General features: G+C 43.4%; 1 protein-coding gene across 1 annotated transcript in view; it reads right to left on the reverse strand.

The window, feature by feature from the left end:
• itga9 (integrin, alpha 9) overlaps positions 1-12,069 on the reverse strand; it is a 265,189-nt gene that overhangs the window by 20,741 nt on the left and 232,379 nt on the right. Inside the window, exons 24-26 of the mRNA XM_078397893.1 lie at positions 10,659-10,784; positions 5,579-5,698; positions 4,228-4,329 (exon numbers count right to left, since the gene is read on the reverse strand). Of these exons, the coding sequence (XP_078254019.1) occupies positions 4,228-4,329; positions 5,579-5,698; positions 10,659-10,784 (348 nt within the window). The remainder of the gene's footprint in view (positions 1-4,227; positions 4,330-5,578; positions 5,699-10,658; positions 10,785-12,069) is intronic.

A 12,069-nucleotide genomic window follows, 5' to 3' on the forward strand; every position in this document is an offset into this window, starting at 1 on the left:
CTTCTCTACCCCTGCACCTCTAACCTGTTGCCAGTTCTAGCAGGCCTGGCATTCTCAGACTCCTGCAGATGATTGTTCTGTTATTGGATTTTTAAAGTCAGATCATCCCATGGGAAGGAAAAGAAGTAAGCTGAACCAAACTGCATTTCAGTCACAATGTTACACCATGCAAATGAAGACAAACCAAGTTTGATAGCAATTCAAGGATACAACCAAATGCTTTTTAACCAAGTATTGTAACCCCAGACTGAGCAGACTGGGGTTGTTTTCCCTGGAGCAGAGAAGGCTGAGAGGGGACATGATCGAGATGTACAAGATCATGAAGGGCATGGATAAGGTAGATGGCGGGGAACTTCTTCCACTGGTGGAAGGTTCAACAACGAGGGGACATAGATACAGGGTAAGGGAAGGGAGGTTTCGGGGGGATGTGAGAAAGAACTTTTTCACCCAGAGGGTGGTTGGAGTCTGGAACTCACTGCCTGGGGTGGTGGTGGAGGCGGGAACACTCACAACGTTTAAGAGGCATTTGGATGGGCACTTGAAATGCTACAACATTCAGGGCTACGGTCCAAATGCGGGAAAATGGGATTAAAATTAGACTGTGTTTGGTAACGGGTGGCGCGGACACGATGGGCCGAAGGGCCTCTTTCTGTGCTGTAGGACTCTATGACTCTATGACTCTATTTTTAACCAAGTATCTGTAGCTTTTTAACCAAGTATTTCAATGTAATCAGGCAGCGGAGACTTTCAGAAACCCTCTATACTTTTTGGTAATACAACAGCACTGTGGGTCACATTAATGCTATCTGTGAAAATCATATCATGACAGTGAACTTCAAGTCTTTAGGCTTCCCTGTGCCATGCTAAGCTGAAACTGATAACTTGTCCAGCTTTGAGGGAGTGCTCACCACCTTTTTACACTAATCCCACATTAATCCTATAATGCTACAGGTTGAAGACCAATTTTCCGACAATTCATGGCCCACCCACCCCTATAATCCAGACAAAAGTCCGAGAGCTTGGATGAAATTCCCTGAGCAGCCAAAGATGGCATTGTGAGTGGCGAGCGGTCTTTCTGGTTGAGTTCCTCCGTCGTGAAAGGATCAACTGTGCTCTCAATCTTCCTCCTAACTGTTTCGCAAGGGCAATACAATAAACCCTCATTTTAACGACCCCCTTAGAACAGATGTCAGATATAGTGACCGGACCTGCCGACCCATCCATGCTCATAACATCCCCAGCCATTTACAGTCCTGGCCTCCAATCTCACTACCAATTCGCAAGGTGTACCAGTGAGCCCTTCTTCACCCACCAGATAACACAAAGTGCTGGAGTAATTCCGCGGGTCAGGATCTCTGGAGAACATGGATACATGACATCAGGTTCCTTTCTCAGACTGATTCAGTGGGCTGAGTTACTCCAGCACTTTATGTCGTTTCACTTTAAAAGTAGGCACCGATGCTGCTGGTCTGCATCAGCGAGCCCTTCTTCACCGGTTCACATGGCTGTTGTTGCGGCTCACCGCCAGCAGCACGGGCTTGGTCACCGCGGAGCTCCCTCCCCGCTGTCGCTTCCAAGGTTGAGAATGTCGTCGACTTCAGGGGAGAAGGAGGAGTCGCAGAAGTGGTGGTGGAGGGGGTGGGTAAGGCGGGGGCGGCCTGAAGAAATTGCTGTCCCCACGGGGCTACAACGTGAGCCACAACAACAGCCATGTCACCGGACCATGCGGTGGGTAAAGAAGGGCTCGCTGGTGCACTTAGCGAGTTGGGAGTGGGGTCGGAAACCAGGGCTCTAAACGGCCGTGGAGACGATGGGAGCTGGGGATGAGTTGGCAGGTCATCCCATTCACATTCAGTTTACATTTCATATTTGTTTTACTTAGGTTTATGGCACTCTGTGGTGCTTTAAAGACATGGGAGGCGGGTGATTAGCAGGCCAGGGGTGTGTTGTCGTGACATTATCACGTGAAGGTAGACACAAAATGCCGGAGTAACTCAGCGGGACAGGCAGCATCTCTGGATCGAAGAAATTCCTTCCATCCAGAGTTGCTGCCTGTCCCGCTGAATTACTACGGCATTTTGTGTCTATCTTCGGTATAAACCAACATCTGCAGTTCCTTCCTACTCATTATCACGTGACCATTGTTGGCCCAGAAAAATGGATGATCCGTAAAAGCTCTGGAACCGAGGGTGCCGGAAAATTGGTGTTCAACCTGTACTTTGTTACTCTCCTGTATTCTCACTAACTTAATCCTACCTTTTGGGGATGGGAAATCAGTGACTATCAAGCCTGAATGTCTGGGAGATTATAGTCCCAGACTATATCCTTCCTTTGTCCCGCCCCCCTGACATCAGTCTGAAGAAGGGTCTCGAATCGAAACTTCGCCCATTCCTTCTCTCCTGAGATGCTGCCTGACCTGCTGAGTTACTCCAGCATTTTGTGAATAAATGGGAGATTATAGTGGTAATTGTCTGGGACTGGGAAGTGGAACCATTGCAAATGAATTTGGCTATGATTTGTGAAATTGAATCGGAATGGTGCAGGAGCAATCCCAATGAGCTGAACCAAAAGAAGCAATGGAGCATGAAGATGTCACTGGCTATGCATTAATCAAGGTTTTGAACTGTGATCGGTCACAGCGGACCTCATTTCAGACTTCAGGTGCTGTGACAGGAGCAGGAACAGACTGGTCAGATGCAAATAAGGAATTATGAAAATTCTGCTGGCTTCCTATACAAAAAAAGAGCAAAAGGAAATACTGACTTGTGTATAATTGTGAGGGGTCTAGGTATGAAGAACTCACCTTTCTTACTAAAGGGCTAAAAACCAGGAGACAAACTCTAGAACAATTAAAGGGCAGATATATAAATGGAGGGTAGATGAGGTCTGAAACTCTTTGCCTGAAAGGGTGGTAGAAATAGAAACTTAAAACCGAGATGAGAAGAAACTTTTTCACCCAGAGAGTTGTGAATTTGTGGAATTCTCTGCCACAGAAGGCAGTGGAGGCCAATTCACTGGATGAATTTAAAAGAGAGTTAAGGGCCTGTCCCACTTAGGCGATTTTAAGGCGACTGCTGGCGACTAGGCTGTCGCCGACAGTTCGCCAGGGTGTCGCGGGCATGATCGTGAGGAGTCTTCCAAAGATCGTAGTGGATCGTAGTGGATCCCAGCACGTCGCTGAGAAATCAAACAGTTTGAAATTTCTCAGCGACAGCTGGCTTGTCGTCAGGTATCGTAGCTTATTGCAGTCGCTGTCGCATGCTGTCCCCAGGTTTGATAGGTTCTCTTAAGATGCATTTAGAAGCACATTATATTAAAATAAGTAAAGTAATTTCAAAATACCATAAAATGCTTGTGTTTAACGAATTTATTTACCATCAGGACATTTGACAGGTAGATTGGAGGTGACAGTTTGACGGTCAGGTAAGCGTGGGAATTTTCGCAATGTTTTTGGCCTCAGCCATTACATTTAAAGTGGGCTCCAAACCCAGATACCAAATATGCATCTCCCTTACATTCTCAAAGAATGCCCACACACTTTTCACAAAAATCCACTGAACCACTTTAAAAAAATTTTTTTTTAATACAGCTATTAGTAAACTGGAAGTAAATCCGGTTTATTCCTTGTTACAGTGAAGCTTGGTTTTTAAGTAACCCACACAAGGTGTTATAGTTCAAAACTCTCAAGTACTTACCGACTTGTCAGTGATTTCAGCGAAAACCAGGACGCCGAAGAAGCATTGACAGCGTGGGAATTTTCGCGATGTTTCAGAAGACGCTGTAATCTCGACCTGACTCGGCATTGTCGTGGTCATTGTCGTTGGGTAAAAGAAAAGTTTGGCAATCTGCTACGACTTTGACAGTCGCCGGCAGTCGCCAAAAAAATCGCCTAAGTGGGACAGGCCCTTTAGATAGAGCTCTAGGGGCTAGTGGAATCAGGGGATATGGGGAGAAGGCAGGCACGGGTTACTGATGGTGGATGATCAGCCATGATCACAATGAATGGCGGTACTGGCTCAAAGGGCCAAATGGCCTCCTCCTACACCTATTTTCTATGTTTCTATGTTTACTTGGAGTTGTATTTTGAAGACCCATGATTTCCGATGCAACAGAACTGGTGCTCAAAATGGGAATAGGCTAAGTGGCTCTTTTTTGAGTACCAGTTACATGATGGACTGAATGGCAAACATTTTCCTTGATTTGATAACTCTGTGAGGTGTTACTCACTGTTGCATCTTCAGAAAGTCCACCTGCTATCTCCACTGTTCTTCTACCTTCAGCGACCATGCCTTTTGCTCTGGTAACAAACTGAATAACAGAGGCACTGTCCTAGAGGGCACAAAACAGAAATGGATATTATTACAACGATGGCGACTTTTACACTGACGGTCAATACAAAGGGCTGCATGGTGGTGCAGTGGTAGAGTTGCTGCCTTACAGCCCTTGCAGCACAGGAGACCCGGGTTCAATCCCGATGATAGCTGCTGTCTGTACGGAGGTGGTATGTTCTCCCCATGAACGCGTGGGTTTTCTCCGAGATCTTCGGTTTCCTCCCACACGCAAAAGACGTACAAGTTTGTAAGTTAATTGGCTTGGTATAACTGCAATTGTCCCTAGTGTGTGCAAGATAGTGTTAATGTGCGGGGTTTGCTGGTCGGTGCAGACTCAGTGGGCCGAAGGGCCTGTTTCCGCGCTGTATCTCTAAACTAAACACAGATCAACACCTGGCCTTCTTCCTCAGATTGTAACAATCCAATCACATCCACTATCTGTAAAAATACCTGCTTATGTGGGTAAGTAAAATCTCACTAGGCCAATCCTCAAAGGTGCCACTTGTCAGAATGTTGTAGAATTTGTTCTCTGGGAAGTTTAGTATTGATTTTTGGTAACATTGGTAGGATCAGGAGTTAGTCGTTAATTTAAATATTCTGAGTAGGTTCCCCGCACATTTCCTTTGGAGCATGTAAGCAGCATCCCTGGGCTTCACCACCTGACTTGGCATCCAGTCCAGCCAGAATGAAACACTATAAAAGCAGTTGATATGAATTGAACCCATTTTGCAAGAACACAGTCCATTTAAGCTGCTGAGGCAGAAAGCACAATTCAAATTGGAAATGTTTTCCTTTTAGATTTTTGTCACATATCTGAGTATCACGTTAAAATAAACTATTGGGTTGAAACAGAGAGAATGTTATCAACACAAATACGATACTGTAATTAAATCAAGAGTGCTTGATAGTGACAGTGAATCTTTACAGCAAAAGTGGAGGCCATTTGGCCCATTTTGTCAAGACTAGCTTTATTTTGCAGATTCTCCTGGTGTGAGTTTCCTCCTAATGCATCTGTTTCTCCCATATCACAAAGATATGCGAGTTGGCAGGTTAATCAGTCACTGTACATTTTTGCAAGTGCAGAATCCAGGGGGAAACTGATGAGAATGTGGGGAGAATAAAAATGAAATTAATGTAGGGTTGGTGTAAATGGGTGGTTGATGGGTGATGCTGACTCAGTGGCTCAAAGAGCTGGTTTCTGCACTTTGTGTCTATGGAAAGAAAAATATGGTCTGAATTGCTCTCACCTTTTTCAGTATCTCCGTATTCAGCAGCAAGTGTACATCAATGTTTCTGGTATCTTCCTTTGCTATGTAGTTTAATTCACAGTTGATGATCGAGCAGGGTCGGCCAGGTCTATCGCAATCCTGAAGGAATTAGCAAACTTCCATTATTCAGTAAACTAACTAATCCTGTAACACACAGTACTACCCAGAAACAGTGCACAAGTCTTGTCTGCTTACTTGAAACACTAGAAAATCAAGGGTATTTCAAGGGAAAATCAAGAGACTGCACAACCCGCACTGCTCCCAGCAGACGAGTCAAAAATAGCAGCTAAGAACGCACAGAAAACTGATGACAATTTATGTATCTTTTATTTATAATGAATGATCTCTTGCTCTCTTGCTATCCACTTTGCTGCTGTAACACTGTAAATTTCCCCGGTGTGGGACGAATAAAGGAATATATTATTATTATTGCAAAGTATTATCACTTGGTTTCATGCCTGGTCCTTAAGTCCACGTTGCAGGTTAGGAAGAACTCACACCGTGAGCAGAGCAAGGAAACTTCAGGACGTGAATGAAATGAGATCTATAATTACACAACGGAATTTCAGACTCCAATTTAGATTAAATCTTCTGAAGAAAGATTGATTTTGAAAACCGTGCGAATATGTTAGGTCTCAATAAATGTAAATTGATATCATAATCCAGGATAGACAGATGCTTTACATTTCAATGGATTGAATTGGTTGACAAAATAAACATCAAAAGGCTGTAATCCTACATTTCCTGGGATGTGTGAAAATCAAATTTCCACTGCCAGAAACATTCTCTGTTACGATGTAAATCAGTAAAGTATTTCAGTTACGTTTAATTCTATTTCTGGGAAGCAACTTTGGAATGGACATCAAGGCATGGAAAACGTTACTAGAATGCCATCAGGAGTGAGAAGTTTCAGCTGTCCAGTGAGATTAGAGAAGGTCGGATTATTCTCCAAAGAGCAGCCATTTAACTTGCAGTAAATGGTGATTTACAATGTTCAATTTATCTAGTAGCACGTCTTTGGGATCTTTGCAATGCAGGAGAAAATAGTCAGAACACACAGTGTCAAACTACCCAAACAGGAGGAGAAATTCCTCACAAAGAGCACCCAATGTCAGAATTGAATCCGAGTCCATAAAGCCAGTAGCACCAGCTACAATGGCACCAGCAACACCACACACTAAAAACAATTTTCAACTATACCAAGCAAATAAACCCACAATCCTGTACATCTTTGGCGTATGGGAAGAAACTGGAGATCCCGGAGAAAACCTACGCAGGTCACGTACAAACTCCATACAGGGAAGCACCAGTAGTCAGGATTAAAACTGGGTCACTGGGTCACGAAGGCAGCAACTCTACCGTTGTGCCAACGTATCGCCCTAATGGTGATGATGAAAGGTTGCGTTTCAGACTGGAGGCCTGTGACTAGTGGGATGCCTCATGGGTTGGTGCAGAACTCATTGTTGTTTGTGGTTTAGATCAATGATTTGGATGAGGATGTACAGGGCATGATTAGTAAGTTTGCAGATGACACTAAAGCGGGTGGTATCGTAGATAGCGAAGATGGTTGTCACAAATTACAGCAGGATCTTGATCAGTGAGCAAGTGGGTTGAGGAATGGTATATGGAGTTTAATATAGATAAGTGCGAGGTGTGGCGTTTTAGGAGGTCAAACCAGGGTAGTACTTTCACAGTGAATGGCAGAGCCCCAGGAGTTGTAGAGCAGAGGGACCTTAGAGTGCAGGAGATACAGTGATCCCAGATAACAAACTTCCTTGAAAGTGGCATCACAGATAGATAGTGTAAGAAAATAACTGCAGATGCTGGTACAAATCAAAGGTATTTATTCACAAAATGCTGGAGTAACTCAGCAGGTCAGGCAGCATCTCACGAGAGAAGGAATGGGCGACGTTTCGGGTCGAGACCCTTCTTCAGACTGATGAAGGGACTCGACCCGAAACGTCACCTATTCCTTCTCTCCTGAGATGCTGCCTGACCTGCTGAGTTACTCCAGCATTTTGTGAATAAATCAGATAGATAGGGTGGCCAAGAAGATTTTCTGTATATTGGCTTTCATGAGTCTGGATATTGAGTATAGAAGATAGACACAAAGAGCTAGTTCAGGCAGCATCTCAGGAGAAAAGGAATAGGTGACGTTTCGGGTCAAGACCTTTCTGCGGACTGGGAGTCAGGGGAAAGGGAAACAAGAGGTATAGACAGTTATATGGAGAGATATAGAACAAATTAATGTAAGATATGCAAAAAGTAACAATGATCAAGGAAAGGTGGAGCTAGGTGATAACGACTTATACAGACAGTGAAACTCAACAGAATGACAGTGAAACTGGTACGACAACTATGGTGAGGGAGAGGCAGAGAGAGAGGGGATACAAGGGTTACTTGAAGTTAGAGAAATCAATATTCAAACAGCTAGGTTGTAAGCTGCTGTTCCTCCAATTTGCATTTGACCTCACTCTGACAATGGCGAAGGCCCAGGACAGAAAGGTCAGTATGGGAATGGGAAGGGGAGTTAAAGTGTTTGGCAACAGGAAGATCATATAGGCCAAGGCGGACTGAGCGAAAGTGTTCAGTGAAACAATCGTCCAGTCTGCGTTTGGTCTTGCCGATATTATCGGGGTCCACACCTGGAACGGCGGATACAGTAGATGAGGTTGGAAGAGGTGCAAGTCAACCTCTGCTAACCCGAAAGGACTGTCGGGGTCTCTGGACAGAGTCGAGGGAGGAGGTAGAGGGACAGGTGGTGCTTCTCCTGCGGTTACAGGGGAAGGTACTTGGGGAAGGGGTAGTTTCAGTGGGAAGGGATGAGAATAGAAGTTATGTTTCAGTTGCACAAGACATTGGTGAAGCTGCATTTGGAGTATTAAATTCAGTTGATCTAGCCTGTTGTAGGAAGGATGTTGTTAAGCTGGGAAGAGTGCAGAGAAGATTTACCATGCAGAGAGGATTCGAGGGCCTCAGCTACAGTGAGAGGTTGGGCAGGCTAGGACTTCATTCCGATGAGTGCAGGAGGATGAGAGTTTAGTTTAAGTTAATTTAGAGATACAATGTGTAAATAGGTTCTTCAGTCTACCGAATCCTTGTTGATCACCTGTACACTAGTTCTACATCCTACACACTAGGGGCAATTTATAGAGGCAAATTAACCTACAAACCTGCACATCTTAGGAATATGGGACGAAACCGGAGCACCCAGAGAAAATAACACATGGTCACAGGGAGAACGTACAAACTTCGTACAGACAGCACCCAGGATAGAACCCAGGTCGCTGGCACTGTAAGACAGCAACTCTATCTCTGCTCCCCTGTGCCACCCTTATAGATATGATCTTATAGATGTGTATAATATAATGTAGAGAACCTGAGGAGTAACATTTTCACACAGAGAGTGGTGGGTTTATGGAACGAGCTGCAGATACTATTTAGGCAGATAGCATTTAAAAGGCATTTAGACAAGTACATGGATAGGAAAGGTTTAGAGGGATATGGGCCAAATGTGGGCACGTGGGACGTGGAGATGAGACATCTTGGTCGGCATTGGCAAGTTGGGCCGAAGTGCCTGTTTCCGTGCTGCATGATTCTATGACCTCTACGAGCAAAATAGGAAAGGAAATGGGAACCTGCTGATTGCTCAAGTTACACACTATCCGAACCAGTTCCCCTACACAATAGCAGAATCAGAACAAATATTGTAAAGTTAGAGGAAAAGTTGAAAAATATGAGAACAAGAGCTGTTATGAGCTTAGTTTAGCTGCTAAATAGAGTTCTATATCATTTCTATTGGTTGGTTCTGATTTAGCAGTGATTATAATTATGTGTGAAAATAATTAACTGCTTTGAACTCCATTAATGAGACTTAACCCTGCAAAAGGGAATCAAAATAGCTTTCTTAGGCTTAAAAACAATATGCTACAAAGAGGGGGAGGCCCAACCAAGGGAACCAAAAGGAGATCTTTATATAATTGCTGACGGCATGCATAAATATTAGTAAATATGTTGAAATCAGTGGTTACAAAGGAAGAAGATACCGTCAACACGAGAAGGCATGGTTGTTAGACTAAACACTGATGACTTTTTTTCCCTTATTTGAGTTTCAAACCTTTGAGGAAGATGTCATTGCTAATTCTGGAGAATGAGGAGAAACAAATGTAGCAAATATCTCTGTGGGAATACTTAGAGCTGGATGTTGAGTGGGTATCTTTATGCAATTAGACAACCAACTGCAATTATGGACATTTGATCCAGAGTTTGAATCTCACCCTGAGAGCCAGGGAATTTTAATCACATCATTTTTTATGAACTGGCTTTAAACCGTCATGGTCCTAATCGCTAGAATTTTCTTCTTAATCTTTCTTCCTTTATTTTCTTCTTAATCTTTCTTCCTTTTTTAAGGCATTTTTTTTAATGAAGAACCTCATTGATCAGGCCTTTTGTCAATTGTGCTGTTATCTTCTCGTATGGCTGGACATCAATGATATTCCTTCCTTTTACTACCTACCTTATCATTGGTTCTGTGGGACTTGAAACCTTCCAGTCATGGTTTTAGGTATAATGCTCGAGCAAGGATGCAACTGGACTTTCATAAATGGCTGAATATAATATGTTCAAATATGATCTGTTTATAGCAGTGACAATAGTCAATAGTCAATTTATTTGTCACATACACGTAAATGTGCAGTGAAATGAAAGGTTACCCACAGTCCAACAATAAGACTAATAAAAATAAGCAATAAAAATATGCAATAACACACAATCATAAACCAACACCAAACAAAAAGAAACATCCATCACAGTGAGTCTCCTCCAGTGAGGATTGGCGACAAAAAAATAAAGATAGCTTTGATGGCCTTCTGACACTTCATAATCATTTTATTCTACATTTGCGAATAAACATTATGACCACACAATGGCCCAACATATTTAGTTTATAGCTTACCTGGTGGTCCATTCTTCTATGATATTACACATTTACAAACTGCACCTTATCTTGCACTGCGCTCATATCCCACCTTGGTTCCAATTGCTGATAGCCCAAACTCACCAACACTTTCCTGCCAGACTTGGTGAAGAAAGCGAAAATTGTATGGAAGATGTTCTCTTTGTCCTGAGGTATGAAGCAAGGTTCAAGGTTCCGATGGTGAGTACAATTTCCTCCCTCCTGGCCGACCTTTACGAAAACCAAAGATAGGATTAGTGAGCACTAGATAGTTTTTAGTCACTAGTTGGTCTGCTGGAGAGACACGATTTAGCTGAAGGCTGCACTGTAAATTTGTTAAAACATCAGCTCAGTAGATGCAGTTATCTTCACAAGGTGCAACAAGTGCATCATTGAACATAGAACAGTGCAGCACTAGAACAAGCCCTAACGCCCACAGTATCCGTGCATAATGCCAAGTTAAACTAATCACCTCTGCCTGCACACGATCTATATCCCACCTGTCCCTGCATATCCATGTGCCTATCTAAAAGCCTCTTAAATGCCACTACAATATCTGCCTCCATGACCACTAGTGATGGTCACATTCTAGGCATTCACCACTCTGTTTAAAAATTTGGCTCGCATATCTCCTTTAAACTTTGCCTCTTTCACCTTAAACCTATTCCCTCTAGCCTTTGACATTTCAACTCTGGGAAAATGGTTCTTGACTTTCTACCCTTTCTAGGCCTCTCATAATTATGTATACTTCTATCAGGTCTCTTCTCAGCCTCCAATGCTAAAGAAAAACTATTCAACAGTTTGTCAGACCTCAGATGCTGTAATTCAGGCATCATTCTGGTAAACGTCTTCTCCACACTCTCCAAAGATTCCACAGTCTTCCTGTAAGGAAGCCAATTAAAATCTCTGGCTTATTATTAGTAGCAGAATGTAGTTGCCTTGTTTCTTGAGTCCATGCACGAGCAATTAACCCCCACGTGGCTATGTCTCATTAATGGAGTTCAAAGCAGTTAATTATTTTCACACATAATTATAATCACTGCTAAATCAGAACCAACCAATAGAAAAGATATAGATCTCTATTTGGTACACCTATGTTTGAAACATTAATTGTGTTCTGAGCAACCTTTTATTTTTAGCTCATGAATCAGATGAGGTGGTGCGTTATTGAAAGGGGGTTAGGAACAGTAGGCAGCTCTGATGATAGGCGGCACGGTAGCGCAGCGGTAGAGTTGCTGCTTTACAGCGAATGCAGCACCGGAGACTCAGGTTCGATCCTGACTACGGGTGCTGCACTGTAAGGAGTTTGTACGTTCTCCCCGTGACCTGCGTGGGTTTTCTCCGAGATCTTCGGTTTCCTCCCACACTCCAAAGACATACAGGTATGTAGGTTAATTGACTGGGTAAATGTAAAAATTGTCCCTAGTGGGTGTAGGATAGTGTTAATGTGCGGGGATCGCTGGGCGGCACGGACTTGGAGGGCCGATGGGCCTGTTTCCGGCTGTATATATATGAT

This window comes from Rhinoraja longicauda, chromosome 4, assembly GCF_053455715.1.
Source record: "Rhinoraja longicauda isolate Sanriku21f chromosome 4, sRhiLon1.1, whole genome shotgun sequence".
Lineage (NCBI taxonomy): Eukaryota > Metazoa > Chordata > Chondrichthyes > Rajiformes > Arhynchobatidae > Rhinoraja > Rhinoraja longicauda.